At 38.3% G+C, this 19,914-nt stretch overlaps 1 protein-coding gene across 15 annotated transcripts in view; it reads right to left on the reverse strand.

Annotated features, from left to right (window-relative positions):
* Positions 1–19,914, reverse strand: part of ank1a (ankyrin 1, erythrocytic a) — a 157,675-nt gene that overhangs the window by 24,064 nt on the left and 113,697 nt on the right. For 13 of the 15 annotated variants that reach the window (XM_089129824.1, XM_039661689.2, XM_039661687.2 and 10 more), the window contains 2 exons: positions 17,817–17,978; positions 1,936–2,563 (listed from right to left, as the gene is read on the reverse strand). In XM_089129824.1, the coding sequence (XP_088985950.1) occupies positions 1,936–2,563; positions 17,817–17,978 (790 nt within the window). Of the gene's footprint in view, positions 1–1,935; positions 2,564–10,377; positions 10,470–17,816; positions 17,979–19,914 lie in introns of those variants that run through there. The other 2 variants (XM_089129832.1, XM_089129833.1) reach the window with 2 other exon arrangements.

Genomic DNA, 19,914 nt, shown 5'->3' on the forward strand with positions numbered 1-19,914 from the left:
TTCACTTTCAACTGTACATTTTTTAAATTGCATTTTTAACCCAACATTTGGGTTTGTCCATATTTAACCCAAATTTGGGTTGAAACAACCCTGCATTTTTTAGAGTGCATTGTATGAAAACTGAACTGAGCTGGACGATGACATCATGGTTTTCTCCAGAGGGGCTATATATATATATGTAAGGGTTAATGCCCGACGAGGTGTCCATTGTCAGGTTTTAATGGACGACGGCGAGGCGTAAACCGGCCGACGCGCAGCGGAGGACGGTTGCCTCCGCCGAAGTCCATTAAAACCTGACAATGGACACCTCGGAGGGCATTAACCCGCTTATACCATGGTCACTTGCGAAATAAAACATTAGTTTATATTTTAATTAGGCTAAATCTAGTTTTTACAAATAATAACTTGCCTTGCCTGCCTGACTGTTTATTTAGCAACCGGAGATATAGTCCGCTTAGCTCGTATCCCTTCAGGTTCACAAAGGCATTTTTTTTTCATGAAACACAAATGTAGGCATAGTTTTTTTTTTATTACACATAAAACAATTAATCAAACAACAATAAGAAAACAATTAGCTCTGATCTCCAGCGATTTGCGCTTAACGTTATAGAGGGCAATAAATTAATCAGATCAAAGAGAGGGTCATTTGCCTCAGGCTCTTTAGGCTTGAAACGCTGTAACGTTCAGCCTTCTCCTGCCTTGGTTGTCTGGACAGCTGCGTAAAACTCCCGCAGGGTCTCATTCAGGGGTGCGTTTCCCGAAAGCATCGTTATCCAACTATGGTCGCAAGTTACGTCGTTACCAATAGAGTTCAATGGAGCAGAGCAGCAGCGGTGTAATTTTCTCCGTTTTATTTACATTTTTTCTTTCTTCAGCAGCATACCAGTCGTCAAAGTTGCCATATTCTCCATAAATGTTAAAAGAAATAGCACGAAGTCGCTCATTGTTGTATTAGGCTATAATATCTAACGTTAGATGATAGAGCATGTGACTGCCTGTTGCTATGGTTACTCACAGCCGTTGTAGGCAGCGCATTTATTTATTCATTTCGAATGGTAAACAGGCAGTTTCACCAGAACTACTTTACTAGGTGTCCTCTATCACTTTTTAACGGACACCCTGCAGCCAATCAGAATCGAGTATTCACCCAGACCATGGTATAAATAAACTTAATTAATAACCACTTTACAACAAAAATGAACCATCACTGAACTTACTTAAGCTGGACTGTCTTCCAGAAACAAACTTTGTTGCATTACTTTCCTGTTATCTCTGTAAAGCTGCTTTGAAACAATCTGTACTATAAAAAAAACGCTATATAAATAAAGGTGACTTGACTTGATCTGGCCAAAGTTTTCAAGTGGGCATGTATAACTTTTAAAATAGAGTTAAAAAAAAAGCTAATTCTTGCTGAGGTTTATATCCACACTAAACAATGCTAAGTTGTTTTAACCCAAATTTGGGAAGAATATGGACAAATAACCCAAATGTTGGGTTAAAAACGTAATTTCAAATTTTACCCCAACTTCAACTTTCACTTTCAACAGTACATTTTTTTAATTGCATTTTTAACCCAACATTTGGGTTTGTCCATATTTAACCCAAATTTGGGTTGTAACAACCCAGCATTGTTTACAGTGTAGATTGTTTCAAAGCAGCTTCACAGTGATAATAGGAAACTAAAGCAACAGATTCTAATAAAGTTGTCGTCCAGCTTATGTTTGATTGATTCACTTGCCGTTGCAGAGATCATTAGCATTCCACGACACCGTTTTGACAGAAAATCTTTAGTAAAATCCCTAGTAGCCCATGAACGACACATTTAAAATAACATTTGGTCAAGTTTAGCCTCATTCTCTGAATTAAGAGTTGAAAATGATTACCTGAAGTCCCTGCTGGTCCACAAAGCAACTAAGAACGTAATGGGCGACTCACCTGTCCTCCCCATGATCCGCCCGTCTTCTCAGCCCAGGTGACTCACTCACTCGAGCATAAATTCGCTGTTGCCCTGAAATGAGAGATACGCTATCTTCTAAGTTTGTGCCGTCACCTCCTCCTTCTCCCAACCCTCCATTGGAAGCGTCATTAACGTTGTTGACTTCTTGCCCAACAGCCCCTTCTGACCTCTCCAACCCCTGACCTCTGTCCAGAGCATTGATGTTGACCCCTTCGCTCAGACACAGCATCCCAGCGGCACTGTAATCTGAATCCGCCCCGATGGACTGATCCTCGAGGAGCTCGATGGATCCGCTCAACCCTCTCGGAGTGGCGAGTCCCTCGGGTCCGTTTCCACCGGGAGTCCCGCTCCTCGAGTGGCCCAGGTCGTCAGCGTTGCTGCACTCCAGTGACGAATCCTCGACCGTCACAATGGAAGGACTATTGCCTGAGGGCCAAACCTGTACCTCAGACATCTCCATGAGTGTGTCCTCTTCGGTGGTGGCGATTGGCGCACACTCCATGCTCGACACTTCCTGCCAGTAGGGCTCATTGCCCAGTGGCGAAGGTAGACTGTACTGCATGGAGGCGGGCGAGACTAGTTCCTCCTGAACCACCAGCCCGTAACCTGGAGTGACACAGAGATTGGCACACTGACACTGCGCCCCCCAATCAGCCCCACACGCTTTAAACCCAGGAGGGATGTGCTCCAGATCAGGGGGTTAGGGAAGGGAGATTCGAGAGCAAGCCCACGGACTTGGGGGAAAGCAAATGGGGGGGATAACGTTTTTTTCAGAGAGGTTGCTAAAGCTGCTGTAAGCCATTTCTCATCCCAGACAGATCTGGGTGTCCAGAAGTGGTTCGAAAGCTCTAGAAAAGAGGCTCTTCTCTGCTCGTCATAGAGTTTGCGTGTTTGGGTTTAGCAGACATTAAAGGGATAGTTCACCCAAAAATGAAAATTCTGTCAGTATTTACTCACCCTCATGTTGTTCCAACCCTGTAAGACCTTCGTTCATCTTCGCAACACAAATTAAGATATTTAAGATATTAAGATCGCTCCTGCATACTAGTCCATAGGCTTCTTGAGGGAATGACTCTTGCTGGCATCGAAAAGTCATCAAAGACATCGTTAAAACAGTCCAAGTGACTACAGGGGCTCAATCTTAAGTTTATCAAACGACGAGAACACTTTTGTGCGCAAAAACAACGACTTTATTTCAACTATTCGTTTATTTCTCCCTCTGCGCGAGTCAGGTTACTAGTTTAATAGCGTAAGCTTCTGTTATTGTACGTCACACGCATCACACACACATGACCAGCGTCGGCCAATAGTGAGCCTTCGTGTGACGTAGCTTTACGCTATCACACTACGTTAACGGACTTACAGGCTCATGGAGAAGGAAGTGAATAGTTGAAATAAAGTCGTTATTTTTGTTTGTTTTTGCGCACGAAAGTATTCTCGTCGTTTGATAAAGTTAAAATTGAGCCCCTGTAGTCACTTGGACTATTTTAACGATGTCTTTAATGACTATTCGATGCCAGCAAGAGTCATTCCCTCAAGAAGCCTATGGACTAGTATACAGGAGCGATCTTAATATCTTAAATATCTTAATTTGTGTTCCGAAGATGAACGAAGGTCTTACGGGGTTGGAATAACATGAGGGTGAGTAAATACTGACAGAATTTTCATTTTTGGGTGAACTAACCCTTTAAGAGTGTAAATGCGCATCCCAAGGCGTCATTTTACTGACGCTTTTGACATTTCGTCTACATCCAACGCACCCTTTAACCCCTGTTCACACTACATGATTTTGAAACGTCGGGCTGAACTGTGCGGTTCACACTACATGACTTGCTCTCAGTGAAATCAGGAGTGTTCAAGTTGTTGAACTGTTCACACCACACAACTCAACGTGATTGATCCACAACAGGAGGTAACTCACTACACGAGTTGACAACGCACTACATAGAGATACAACCGCGATCGGATGATGAGAGCAAATCATTTGTGACTCAATGAGAGCTGTTTCAGTATTATGGTACGGTCTAAATCCTGAAAATAATCAAATAAATAACGAGTTGACAACAACTCTGTCACCCAACGATTCTATCTTGTCTACAAAACACGTTTTGTCACGAAAAAACACGCAATAAATAAATAAATATTGCGCCAATACCCAGCGAAGAAGAGAACACAACACGCGAATATGGACGTCAGACAGAAACTAGTGCTGCACACTTTTTGCGCGACGATCTGCTCTAAAAAGAAAAACTAAGATCCTCAACCCATGCTTTGCTATGATTGGCTGTACACATGGCATCACTGAGGTTGAGTCGCGCGACGGCTCTGGATATCTAGCAGGCTAGATATTTTTCTGGGCTCGGCGACGCGTCTGCGAGCGCTTTCGCTGCGTTGTTGGCTCTTTCATACTGTAGTTTGGCAAGCGTTCATCGTCCGCTAATCCCCCACGATTTGCACGCTATAACACCCTGACCTGTCGGCGAGCTCAACGATTTGCAAATCGGGCATAAATCGGGCTTAAAATCCTGTAGTGTGAACTTGGCTTTAGCGTCAATATGAGACCAGAAGGCGCCTCCTAGTGGTCTAACCCTAACCCTACCCCAAACCTAAACCTACCCATAACCGAACAAAGCTCTGTGAGTGTTTTATTGACGCTAAAGGGTGCATGTGCGATGGATTTAGACAAAATTTCAAAAGCGTCACTATATGACGCCCTAGGATGAAAATGCGTTGGTTAAATCTCATCCTTCCCTCGCACTTTGCAACACATCTTTCCCTCGTGGGTCAAAATGACCCTAAAATTATACTTTTTTGTTTTTTGAATTTTGATAATATTTGTGTTTTTTTTGTGTGGCTATTTACCAATTTATTTATTTTCCTTTAAATGACTAGATTTGATCAATAAATAATAAAAAAAAATCAAAATTACTCACAATTTGATGCATAACCCTTTTAATTCAGCTCAAAATATCTTACATTGGGAGGAAAAAAATAGTATAACATGATATTTCATAACTCTTGCCACTAGATGGCTTTATGGAGAAAATGGTTCCGCTAGGTCCTAAAGTCATTTCTATTCAGTATGCATTCAGATACACATGTAGACATTACAAAATATTTATTTGGTAAAGTTTTAGCATTTTTAGTTAGAATTTTTTCTAAAACATTCCTTACATTCCATTCATTCCTATGGGGGTCAAATTGACCCGCGAGGGAAGGATTCGTTACTTTTTTAAATTTCGACCACAAAACCCCTCGAATCCATTACATTTTTTATTTTTTTTTGTATTCGTAGTTCAAGTGCGACGAAAGTCCTGGGGTCTTGGACCCCTCTGATAATCACTCAATAAAAATAAAATATTAAAAAATGACTCGAAGAAAGGATGAGGGCACATTTCAGTTTTTTGAGAGCAGCTCAGCCAATTATAGAATACGAAATAGATAGCTTTAAAGACAAGAAAAGAGTAAGACGGCTAACATCGCTTACAGCAGCTTCGGGCCGGCAGCAAGAGCACAGGCAAGTGCGGTAGCACCAAGTATGCAGTTGTAAAAGACTGTTGCTGCCCCACTTTTTTTCTTTTTTTTTTGTCACAAGAGATAACGGGGGTTAAAGAGAACATTTTGACTGTCACCAACCAGGAAGTAAAAGACACCCCTTCAGAACTGTGGAGTTGGGGCAGAGCACCCTATACACACACACATGCTTAGTCTTCCATGCTCTCATTCTCTCATCAGATAACATGCATGCAAGCAACCAGCACAGATCATCTTCGATAACCATTGTTCTCATAAAAAAGAAGATTAAGGTCTTGCTAACATATACAAAAGTCCACAGAGTACTCAAAAAAATGTAGCTTGATTACATTTATGTAACTTTGATACTAGTCAAATGATAAAATACAGCTACAGTATATAAAGTGTAAACACATGTGCTCTCAAACTCATCTAATTTAAATAACATAGAGCCCAGTCTTAAAGGGGAAGTGTGTATTTTAAAAAAACACAACATTTTTCTGTTTGCCAACATTGGCAATTGACTATTTCATTCGGGGACTCTAATGGTGCAGAAATTACACACTTCACCTTTAATTGATAACAGACAAACAAACAAACAGTAGGTATTTAAATACACTGTAAAAATTAATATGCTGTATCTAATCAAAAATAATTGTGGCAACAGATTACAAGCAATATTATTAATTAAATTTAACAAATTAGAATTGAGTAATAATTAATCAAATTAATTCCTTAAAAGTTAACCATCACCACCTTCAGTGATTCTACTTGTTAACATCAGGTGTCTTCATCAGTTCTGTTAGTGAGATATTTTTGTTAATTTTTTTGGTGTGAACTTTACTCATTTTAAATGGTTAACTTTTAATTTGATGAATTATTACTCAATTCTAATTTGTTAAATTTAATGAATAATATTGCTTGTAATCTGTTGCCACAATTCTATTGATTAGATAAAGCATATTCATTTTTACAGTGTAGATATGGATAGAGTATACCAATAAAAATCATTGTGGTTTAAATGCAAACATAATTGGGGGACAAAATACATTCACAATTGACAATACGTGTTTTCATATTTTCACATATGAGCCAACAAGATCTGTTTTTTTACAAGGAGCAGATTTTTGGTAGCTCTTAGTGTTTTGTTACACACTCATTGACACAAATGCCAATAAACACAAGTGTGACTATACTATAAAGAGACTGATGTGTATTGTCAGCGAGGGAGTGAGAATTATGTGTATTGTCCACAAAAACATTCTTACTTTGACATAAACAACGGGCCTTATTGACTAGTCTGTTTCCTCTCCCCAGTTTACGACCCCCGGACAGATAAGACTTCTCATAAAGAGCACACTACACACACCGGCGGAGAGATATATTAACCACATGGCCCTGGAATGGGACTTCAGAGGGTGGAAACACTCAATCATGTGACCTCATGCCTGTGTAGTTTATTTGAAAAATCTGTAACACTACAAAGTTGTATCTGTCAATGTTAGTTAATGGACCTGAGCAGACGTGACTTAACAATTAATAGTTGTATTTGTAAGTTAGTTAATAAGTATTTTGTAAACGGATTAACGAATGGGACCTTATTGTAAAGTGTTACAGAAAAATCAAATACTGTTACATACACCAGATAACCTATATTTAAATAATAATTCAAATAAATAAATCATAATGTATAGTGATCGATTTGGGAAACACATTTTGTATGATGTGCATCTAAAGTTTCATGTTCATATGCATATCAGTTTAGTTTATGTGATAATGAATGGAATGTACCTTGCTTTCTAAACTTTAGATCATTTGAAAACTTAATGAATTTTAGAATATTCATAAAAGAAAATCAAACTAATGCAGGTTATACACTGTAAAAATAAACATGCTTTATCTAATCAAAAAAAAAAACAGATTACAAGCAATATTGTTAATTAAATTTAACAAATTAGAATTGAGTAATAATTAAACAAATTAATTCCTTAAAGGTTAACCATTTATAAAATGAGTAAAACTTACAACAACAACCAAAAAAAAAACCCCCATAAATTTAAGTCACCATTATGGTGATCGGTGTTTATTTTAAAATTATGGTTTTCTCCTTCCGTGATTCTGCTTGTTAACATCAGGTGTCTTCAATGTTGGCAATATAAAATAAAGAGTTCTCAATCAATCTTTGACGTCTGTCTGTTAGCGAGATATGTAAACTTTACTCATTTTAAATGGTTACACTGTAAAAAAATATTTTCAAGATTTGTTATCACAAAATATTTTCTTTTGTCAAATCAACTTTATAATAATTTATTTAGTTGAGATAACGTATTATTTTGAGTTTCTGATGATTAAATTAATCTCCTTCATTGCATTAACTCACTTTTTCCAGTTCAATCAACTTCAATTTTAAGGCAACCCAGGTTACTTACTTTTTTAAGTTAAACCAACAATATTTTTTTTTTACAGTTTAGTAATCACAACATATTTTCTTTTGTCAAATCAACTTAAATAATTTATTTAGTTCAGATAACATACACTGAAAAAAATAATATGCTTTATCTAATCAATAAAATTGTGGCAACATATTACAAGCAATATTATTAATTAAATTGTACAAATTAGAATTAATTAGAATGTTAATTTGATTAACTATTACTCTAATTTGTTCAATTTAATAAATAATATTGCTTGTAATCTGTTGCCATAATTTTTTTGATTAGATAAAGCATATTCATTTTTACAGTGTATAATTTTGAGTTTCTGATGATTAAATTAATCTCCTTCATTGTATTAACTCACTTTTCCAAGTTCAATGAACTTAAAATTTTAAGGCAACCAGGTACTTTTTTAAGTTAAACCATCAATATTTTTTTACAGTGTAACTTTTAAGGAAAAATTTGATTAATTTTTACTCAATTCTAATTTGTTAAATTTAATTAATAATATTACTTGTAATCTGTTGCCACAATTCTACTGATTTGATAAAGCATATTAATTTTTACAGTGTAGAATAGAATAGAATAGAATAGAATACATGGTCTCAGTAAAAAATGACAAGTTAATTTGAACATTAAATAAGACAAAATGATTTGAACATCTAACAAATGTATTAATTAATCTTATGCAGTTGAATAAAGCACTTAACATTTAAATATCAGTATGACTATGAGTTAATTTGGATCTACTTTAAACAGCGTATACGTTTCCAGAATCTTCCTGCTATTTATTTATTTTCTCTTTTCCCCCCATAAAATTTCACTGCAGTAATTATAACTATAGTAACTTTTGGCAGGACCCAGGGTTTCAATGGTAAATGTGTGTGTGTGGGGTATAAGACACACAATATAACATGTAAAGAAATTACAAAGGGAGCATGAGCCCTAAAGAAAATGTAGTATGTATGCTATGTACAGGCCAGCATCCATTTCAGTACTACATCAGCTCTTGTGCATTTTGTGTGTATTGAAGGCCTTTTATGACAGACACAGAGTGGGGAAACAGACATAGACAGACACACAAAATACACTCACAAAACCCAACAAGTCACAAGCTCATGAAGATAAAAAGGTAGTCACAGAAGACAAAAAAAAAATGTTTCTTATAGAAAAAAAAAAAAACAGGCCAGTGCATAACATGTTATGTATAAACAGAAACATAACATCCACTAACGCACAGAAAATGCATAGTTGTGAACAAAAAGACTTATTTACATAAGCACTTAAAAAACGGATTGTGAAGAGTTTCACAGGGTCCCTGAATTCACAGCTAACAGACAGACATAAGGAAAACGACAACATTGAGTATAAATAAAAGATTGTACAGTGACCAAAACAGTTAAAAAGAAAGATAACAAACATATTTCTGAGCTCAACAACTATCAAAGAGCACAATCAGCACTTCGTGCAGCTTTAACAGGCCATGCGAGATCCGCTGTCGGACATCATGCCGAAAAGTGATATTTTATTTGAAGGGCACGATGACAGCATGTGCCATAAAGACAGTTTAGTGATAACAACTAACAACGTTTTAACAGAGCCTTTATTTTGTTTCACATATGGTAATGCATATGCCATGTGAATACACTCTCATAAAAAAAAAGGTACGAAAGCTGTCACTGGGGCTGTACCTTTTCAAAAGGTAAATTTTGTCCATTTTAGGTCCTAATATGTGCATTTTAGGTGCTAATATATCCATTTTAGGTGTTAATGTGTACATTTTAGGTGTTCATATTAACATTTTAGGTGTTAATATGTATATTTTAGGTGTTAATATGTACATTTAGGTGCTAATATGTACATTTTAAGTTGTAATGTGTACAAGGTGCTAATATGTAGCCTACATTTTAGCTGCTAATATGCACATTTTAAGTGTTAATATGTACATTTTAGATGCTAATATGTACCATTAAGGTAGCAATATGCACCCTTTAGGTACAAAAGTGTACCTTTTGAAAAGGTACAACCCCAGTGACGGCTTTTGTACCTTTTTTCTGAGAGTGGTCATTGTGTCCTGTTCCAGAGCCCTTCAAGCTAGAGTTTTGTCCATGGAGAAGCATTCATGCTTTATGCCCTCCTTTGATACATGCAGACAGGGTCCAAAATTAACCCTCGCCAAGAGCCAAATGTGAGTAAAACTGGATTTAGAGGGGAAATAAAACAAGGTTACTGACCAGTTGGCTGGGGTTAAATCTATTTTTTTAAATTTGCTAAACAAAACAAGTTATTTTTAAATCAAATGTGAAATATTTCTTGCATAAACCGAATTCATTATTTTTGCAGGTTCTACTCATATGTGGTCCTGCAAGAGATTCAACAACTTTTTTTGTCACCAATATTTAAAAGCAGATAAATAGTTTAATTGCCATGAGGTAAAAAAAAAAATATATTTTTTTTTTACCCGCCATTAGCAGATGTGGCAAAAAGTTACTTTTGGACCCTGCATGCAGAGATCATGGAATGAGGTACATCCAAGAAAGTGCCACAAGAGCATGTAAACAGGCCTCATAGCAGAAAGACGAGAGAGGGTTGTTTGGGTGGAAGGAGACAGAGCGAGAGAGAGAGAGAGAGAGAGAGAGACAGAGAGAGACAGAAAGAAAAGGAGACAGGTGAGTCAGAAACACCTCCCTCCTGTAGGGGGCGCTAAGCATAAAACTGGTGATGGAGGGGGTTGATCACAGAACAGAGCAATAACTTTCCTTTTTTTTTGAGGGGGGTGGGGGGTGGTTTGGGAGGGTGGGGGAAGAAAACACACAACTGGTCTGAGGACAGAGAGATAAATGAGGGCCAGAGGTCAACATGATGTCTGTATGAGGTCAAAGGTCAGAGAGGAGGTGCAGAAGAGGAGGAGGAGAAGGGGAGGAAGAAGGCTGGGCTGCATGTGACATATCAAGAAAAACACAAAGCATGGGGTAAAGGGAACAGGTTTAATGCTCTGCCTGAATCATCAGAGTACTCTTGCCAGATCGCCCACTACTCCAAGGCGTTACACAAGTAAAGCATTCTTATTCATAGTAGACTATACAAAGATAGGGTTTAAACTGCTAAAGTCTTCAAGATCGCACTATAGAGACAAGGTTTCTGTGTATTCCCCTAATCCATTGATGCTTGTGTCTAGGAGTCACTCCATTCCCGCACATAGTTTTCAAAGTACTGGATCTTTTTCACCAATTTACTCCCAGTTCAGATGGTTTGAAGTGGCAACTCAGAAAACACTGGCTACCAGGGAACAAAAACAGAAACTGAAAGAAAGTCTCGCTATGAAAGGAAAGGAAAATTGCAGAGTGAAAACCAGGTTTTTTCCCAGAGCTCCTGGATGAGGTTGCAGTCACATGCGAAAACAAGCCTTTTGCCAGCCATTACCCATCCAAGGAGATCTACACTCTTAGAAGAAATGGTTCTATTTAGAACCAGAAATGGTTCCATCCCCTGCTTCATATATGGAACTCCAAAACCATTTTTTTGGTAAAAGGTTCTATTGGCCAAGTATGGAACCCCAGGGTTCTATATAGAACCCTTTTTTAAGAGTGTATAGAACCTTTTAGGGGTTCCAAATACGTAGCACGTATAGAACCTTTTAAGGTTCTATATAGAACCTTTTCTTCTAAGAGTGTATGCTCCGGGTAAATATGGATTCTCCTACTTGAGCTGCGTTTCCACCGCAATTAGGAACTATTTGTCCCAGGAACTTTTTTTGCCCCAGACCGCTTGATAACTGCGTTTACACCGCGGACTAAAGTACCGTTCCGGGGCGGGAAGAGTAGTAACGTTGAACTGCATGCGACTGCTCTTCCCAGCCTGCACGTTTGTTCTGAGTTTTGTATGAAGGAGATTCAAGCTGAGAAATGGCTGAATCGTGGTCAGTGGACGAAGTGCAAACGTTCCTCTCGTTGGTTGCCGAGGATCGGATACACTATAATGGTCAGACTATAATCCCACCCACTTTGAAGCGGTACTAACTGCAGTGGAAAAGCAAACCGAGCTAAAGCGGACTGAGCCGTGCCGAGCAGAGTCGTACCACGCAGTGGAAAAGCGAAGCGAGCCGAACCAAACTGAGCCGTACCATCAGTGGAAAAGCACCATAACTGTACATTCACACCGCCGCCGACTTGAGCTTCCAAAGCGGCCGGAAGTCGTTGGAAGCTGGCTTTTCTCAGCTGCAAGGAGCGTCAAATCCATCGGCATCGCGTTTTGAGTGTCAATCAGAAAGTTCAAAGAAGCTCAACTTTATGGAAATGAGCTGAGACGCGGTTCAGCGGCAAAACGCCAGCAACCAATCGGAATATAGACGTCCTTCACGGTGGCTGATTCCGGAGAAACATGAATGTAAACTTTCGTTCCTACCAAAACATTAGCTCTGAGAAAATGGAAGCGAATCTAATCATCGCCGCTGCTGTATTTCCTACTGGTTTCGTATCATTTATGACATGACGCTGTTTGCTTATAGACCCCTTTTCAGTTGGTAAACATGGTGACGTTTTTTTGTGGGCGGAGCTTAGGTGGAGGCAGAAAGATCCGCTTCACTAACGCTAGTTAGCAAGCATTGTTAGCTTGTTTTTTAACAATGACTGGAGAAAATCCGATATTATCTTAATGTGTAAGGTCACTCAGTGTCCAGGACCGCGATTGTTATTTCCAAAAGTTATTTTTAACGGACGGAACCAGATCGGCCGACCCGTAGCCGCCTACACGCTCACTCAATGCATGGACGATCTGACAGGATTAACGTTACGTTACCTCGGTTGAGTGGCCTGACTTCTACACCTACCTTATAGAGAAACCGATCGTAAAGAGAAACTGAGGGCATATAAATCTTTAGACAAGACTCGTGTATGATCCGCAGTATTGCCGAGACCACGACAATGTAAAGAGTGACATTACAGTGCGATTTTAATGTGAATATTTTCTATAAATAAAAGTTCCAGATACAGCATATTCATTTTTCATCAATTCTTGCACCAAACAACACAACAAGATGACATTTAATAATAGTAATAATAATTTAAGCTCCTTATTATGTAGCCGAATCTGTGCTGGTTTGTGTTGGCCGCCTCCAGTTTTCACTTTGTTTTGCCTCCAGCTAGCACCGTGACGTAACTGTGACATCGGCGCAAAAGGGGTCTACAGGGACCGCATGAGCGCAACTTTTATTTGAAATATTTACGAAGACTCGTTTTAAAGCGGGAATGCAATTAATTTGCTCACGGTGACACCGATTTGACCGCAATAGTAATAGCTAACTATTTTTTCCCCAACCAAATGTGACCAAAAACGTTTATAAAAATGCTGTCATTATAAAAGGTTTCTTCAATGTATTGCTTGTTTTTTTTTTCTTCTGTTTATTACATTTCATGTTGTGACACTACTATTCTCCCTGCAACGTCAGAGCGTCCAAAGCGTCAACAAGCTTCCCCGTACTTTTTGACAAGCGTCCTTGACAGGGCGGCCAGAGCTCGGCGGCAGCGGTGTGAACGTACAGTAAGTTCCAAAACCTGCTGTTTTACCACCAAATAGCATTGCATGAGAAAACAATCCAAAAATTGGGAGAACATGCAAGGAGCAACTGCTCCCTTTGGGGTGGTGAGTCACTCAGTAGTTGTACCAGCACATGCCAATTGCATAAAATCTCTTGCAGCTCCACCACTAGATGCCACCATGGTACTGTGCATTAACAAATCATGAGCATACAGAGAGTCTCTCTCTCACATGCACAGGGTGTGGACCTGCTCTCTGGAAGCAACCCTTTTCACAGCGAATCGAAACTGAGAGTGATAAGTCAGATTTAGTCCTTTTTCGGCAAAGCCAAATCTGGGGAAGTTAATCACTAAGCATCTTAACCCTCTGGGGTTGTTCGTTTCAGAGTCACACTTGGGGTGTTCGGGTTCAAAGGGCGGGATTCATATTTAAAAAAAAAATATATATATATTTTTTTTTTTTACTAGTTTTTTATAATATTTTTTCTTTTCTTTTTTGGTGTTTTGAGAAAATTTCAAAAATAAAAACAATTATAATTAGTATTAATGCAATAATTATGACAAAATTTCCCCCCATTGAACATAATTTTTTTAAAGCTGTATTTCATTTTAGAGTCAAGCCTAAGCCTCATAAAAGCAATTTTTGAAATGAGATGGATGCCATCGGGTGGACAAACTGAGCATTTTAAAAATGCAAAACACATGTATAATCTGAATTTTTTGGTGTGTTTGTGTATAAAAGTGTGCTCTTGATGTTTTATAGATTCACCCCTTTTTTTCAAGATCGTGGCTTATTTGTAGATTGTATGCACAAAAAAACTCACTATTTTCATATTTTTGCCAATTTCCCATTCATTTTCCATGCGGGTCCATTTGGACCCGAACACCCCAAGTCTGACTATTTTTTTTATAACCACTTAGACTACTCAAATCCTGTCCCCAATTTTTTTTGGGTGTTCAAATACCAAATACCAACAAAGTCACCAAATTTCGGACCATTACGAGGAAGCTGTGATTAAAAAAAAAATTTGTAAAATTTTTCGGGTCCATTTGGGCCGAACAACCCCAGACGGTTAATCATAAACTTTTGCACCAGTAGCCAATTTAAAAAAAAGTCTAATGACCCAAACTATGGACACCCTTGGATCGGGGTCACAATACAGGTGTCCTCACCATACATACTCAACAAGGCTTTATGAATGAAGCGAGAAAGAGTTCTTTTATCAATACAATGGCGATATGTACAGGTCAGGGGGGCGGCTAGACACAAGCATTGTGTTTGCCAGTGGCATAATGAAGAATACACAGAAGTGGCATTTCACCTCACTGCAGTAAAGTTATCTCTGTACTATGTTCATAATTATGTGAGCCAGTGCCTGATGCGATGTGGCCTATGTCATTTTGCCAAACAGAATATTTCAAAGGTTGTGGCTAATGGCAGAGTCAAGAAGCTTTGCTTAAAACTGTCCCATTACAGTTATTACCCATCCATTTGTCTTAATATATCGTAACATACCCTTGAGCAAGAAGTAAATGCCTTCTGAGATCTGATATCTCTTAAAGGGGTCATGACATGAGATATAACCTTTTGCTTAATCTGTTAAAACTTCCTCCCTAATGAACAGTATAGACTTACAATGTCAGAATTCAACAAAATTCACGTCCTTCTGCACCATTTCATAAACACTTTATTTTTGGGTTCAATAGTTATTAACTAGTTACTAGGATATGGGCTGTTTATTAGTACTTATATTAATGTCTTATCCTGAATGACCTACATCCCTTAATCCTACCCAATACCAAAACTTAATAAGCAGTAAATTGTAGGAGTTTATTGAAGCAAATATTGAATTTGTGTTCCCCATACCGAAGTGTTAACTTTTTTTTCTATGTAAATGCTATAGATTGATGTCTTTGATCTCAATGCATTTTTAAGACAAAAAAACAAAACAAACAAAAAACAGCTGACGTTTAATATTGTGTATTTCAGTCTTGCATATGCTTTACATAATTTGTGAAATTCGTCTTTCAGCAAATGCCTGGACTAATAATGGATTAGTTATGTGATTATTGCAATGTATTCAACCTACATGACATAGCATTAATACTTTCCTATGCAAAGATGTTTCCCAATCATGAAAATGGGAGATTACTCTGAAGTCTTAAAGAAAAGAAGCATAATCACAGCACCTTTAAATCAGAACGCCATTGAGAAGGTTTTTAGTATCACTTATTGTGAATGTGAACCTCTGGTAAAATATTACAACAAAAATTATGTCATGACCCTTTTAATATCCTTAATGTATACTTTGCACTGGATTTTACACTCACAGCATCACTGACACGTTTCACTAATGATGGTTTTTAATAAGTGCATCTCTCTGTACTTGTAAAATGTGTGTTAAAAGGTACCACAAAACACAGGAAGCATGCTACTGAATGAACTGATACTGAATTGAATAGGTTACCTTTGTTAATGGTAAAAAGGAACCAAATCATCATATATCAGATAGCTAATGCGTGGCAATGTGACAGACTATACAGTATAAGTGGGGATAAATACAACTTAAACTGTATTTGACAAGATCTGTTGCATGCTCTATGATCTATACTGTTTTCTAGATGGAAAAACTTTTGATTACCAAAATTTTTGCCCATTTATGAATAGTTAATTCAGAGACCGTACTCCAGGTGAAGACTAAATGTGTTGGAAACACACAATCCCAACAGGCTGTTTTACCTAATTAGATGTTAATAATGGAGATGCGACATTTGCCACCCAATGATCTATGAAAATATTAGATGGTATGAAGTCAGAGTCTAGATACCATTGGTAACAAGGTACATGTGATCCAAGACAAGTGTTAAGGCTTTGCCGAAGCCAGCGAGTTAAACCAGTTTGAGAATATTCCACTCTTATAAGAAAACCTATGACTATATTATGTGTTTTCCCAGTACACTGTAAAAAATTTGGAGTAGGATTTACTTGAAAAAACCTTGCTAAACGATCTCACTCAGAAAATGCTAGTAAATTTACAAAGATTTGCCAAGTAAAAACCTAAACATATTTATCAGTAGCTTTAATTAGAAATCTTTAAGTTAAATTTACTTGGAATGTGGAATTAAGTAAACTTTACAAAAAATAAGTAATTTTAACTCGACTTGTAAAAGGTTGATTAATACCGATTTCCTTTGCCTTTGTATTACACTTCACTAAAACAATTATCTTGAATTTTATTAGTCATTTATAGTATGTTCTTTTTACTTAGATCATCTAAGTAATTTATATATACATCATGTCAGACTTTAAGCCTTATGTGAATGCAAACACCTCAATACTTGGTAGACAATACACAATGGTGGTATCGGTTTTGTGTTTGAATGTGTCGTTTTAAGCAAAAAATTTACTCGAAATGTCACAAAATGGCAATTTACTAATACTGAAAACAAAAATCAATGATAAAAACAGTGTAAATACAGCTGGAAACCAGTGAAAAATGAACCTCATTAATTATTCAAGGTCCAGTGCATGATGGGAACCCCAGTATCAGAAAAGTTGAGTAATTTTTACTTAATTTTATTGAGTTGATGTTACACTTTCATTTATACTCGCTTGAAATAAGTACTGATATGGAATTGACTTAGTTTTTTAAATTCTTGCCTGAACTAACTTTTTCAAGTAAATTACATTGGGTTTTTTCACTAGTATTTACTTAACCAAAAAATCATTTTTTACAGTGTATCTTCAAGCAAAAGTGGCCATGACGTGATCCTTTCACATCAGTTTCATGCTAACATTCTGCCTATATCGAAACTGTAACAGATGTACGAGATTTATGCATACAAATTAATTTACAAAATAAGTCCATTTTTAGAACAACTGCAAATCAGATTATGTCAGAGCTTAAGTTATATTTTCCCTTGTAATATGCATTAAAATGTACAAATGAACCGTTACTGTAAAAATAGTGTTACAACCCTTAATTGTGTCCCATCAAAACACACAAGCAAATCTCCTTAATCTCAAATATTTCCCCAATTTTAAAAGGAGCAAAGGAGGTCTTTGCAGAGTTTGAGAACATTTCCCTGCAGTAGTCAAAAAAACATTTAAACAGGCAATATAACATAGTTCTGGAACATTTCCCTGCAGTAGTCAAAAAAACATTTAAACAGGCAATATAACATAGTTCTGGAGGGGTGTCATCAGTTCTGGTCCTGGTGACAGCAGAATTGGAAGAGGAAATGTTAGGTTCATGGCCCAAATATAGGGGGACAAGGAAGATACAGCAGCAGATATCAACTGGATGAGAGGAAAAGCCAGTTCTTTGGGGGAAAAAAGCATTATGTGGGACAAGTGGAGTGTAGAATGTCTCTTACCATTTGTAATGGCAGGAGATAGATGGTCCCTCTCATGATGCCTAGACCTGGAAGCCTCTTGCTCCCATCCCCCCTGCTGACCTGTTGGTGGTCCCTGTCCCTCCATCATGTTCACAATGTCCACTCGGTCAATGCTCTTGAGGGCCACGTACAGGCTGTCCACTACAGTGGTGAGAGACACACAGATGGTGGAGAAATGGAGAAGGGGAAGACAGGGTAGTTGGACATAAAGGATGAGGACAGAGACACACCACTGACAAAACCAAAGGATTTCAAGACACTATTAGGAAAAACATCCAAAATACAGTAATTGATTTACTTTTGTTATTCAAAGCAATTGAGGATGAATCTGTCTCAGTCACGTGACCTTATCTTTACAGCCACCATATTTATCGCCATCGGGGGGAAAGCAAAACGTCCCACGAGCTATATCAAGACAAAACATCACCCTCGATTCAAAAGCACACGTGCAGATATTTACATTTATTTCAATTATAATCTGAAGATTAGGGTTCCTACGACAACATCCAGTAAGTTTTAAAATGATTGGAGGCAGTCTCCAATTTCCTCATTTCCACATAACAACATCTGGTTACCCCGTATAACCTTGGTTCTCTGGATGAAAGGATTGAGAATTTTAAGCTTTAAGGCCGTGACACACCAAGCGGACGTAAGAGAACTAGCGTTGTTGAAAGCTGACTGTGTTGTCGCCTCAACAGGCATCAACAGTCTACACTCACTTAAAGGATTATTAGGAGCAGCATACTAATACTGTGTTTGACCCCCTTTCGCCTTAATTCTACATGGCATTGATTCAACAAAGCATTCTTTAGAAATGTTGGCCCGTATTGATAGGATAGCATCTTGCAGTTGATCCAGGGCACGAAGCTCCCGTTCCACCACATCCCAAAGATGCTCTATTGGGTTGAGATCTGGTGACTGTGGCGGCCATTTTAGTACAGTCAACTCATTGTCATGTTCAAGAAACCAATTTGAAATGACTCCAGCTTTGTGGCATGGTGCATTATCCTGCTGGAAGTAGCCATCAGAGGATGGGGACATGGTGGCCATAAAGGGATGGACATGGTCAGAAACAATGCTCAGGTAGGCCGTGGCATTTAAACGATGCCCAGTTGGCACTAAGGGGCCTAAAGTGTGCCAAGAAAACATCCCCCACACCATTACACCACCACCACCAGCCTGCACAGTGGGAACAAGGCATGATGGATCCATGTTCTCATCCTGTTTACGCCAAATTCTGACTCGAGACTGAAATCGAGACTCATCAGACCAGGCAACATTTTTATTGTCTTCAATTTTGCCGAGCTCTTGCAAATTGTGGCCTCTTTTTCCTATTAGTAGTGGAGATGAGTGGTACCCGGTGGGGTCTTCTTCTGTTGTAGCCCATCCGCCTCAAGGTTGTGTGTGTTGTCTGCATACCTCGGTTGTAACGAGTGGTTATTTCAGTCAAAGTTGCTCTTCTATCAGCTTGAATCAGTCGGCCCATTCACCTCTGACCTCTCGCATCAACAAGGCATTTCCGCCCATTTTCACTGGATGTTTTTCCCTTTTCACTCCATTCTTTGTAAACCCTAGAAATGATTGTGCGTGAAAATCCCAGCAACTAAGCAGATTGTGAAATACTCAGACCGGCCCGTCTATGTATTTCAAAAAATAGATATAGAGTAGAAGAGAAGAGAAAAGAAAGCGTAAGTATTAATGGAGCAAGTGTTGCTGAAAATGGCTACAGACTCAGCAGCTCGGGTTCAGTTAAGTAGATCATTACACCAGCGGGGAACAATCAAGGGAAAGGTCCATGAAAGTAATTGTGTGTCTATTTGAGAAGGTGGCGACATTCACTTGCAGAACACAAGCTTCCGGATGGCACGTAAGTCTGGAGTAATGAGTTTAGGTAAAAGGGAGCAGAGCCAGTGGTTGGTCTGTAGGCAAACGACAGTGACTTGAATTTGATGGGAGCGGCAACTGGCAACCAGTGCAATGTTACAGTTGACAATGATGCTGGAAGACCTGCCAAGAGAGCATTACAATAGTCCAGTCTGGATCAAACAAGAGCTTGGACAAGGAGTTGTGTAGCTCT

Source organism: Pimephales promelas, chromosome 4, assembly GCF_988280905.1.
Source record: "Pimephales promelas chromosome 4, fPimPro1.hap1.1, whole genome shotgun sequence".
In the NCBI taxonomy this organism is placed as follows: domain Eukaryota; kingdom Metazoa; phylum Chordata; class Actinopteri; order Cypriniformes; family Leuciscidae; genus Pimephales; species Pimephales promelas.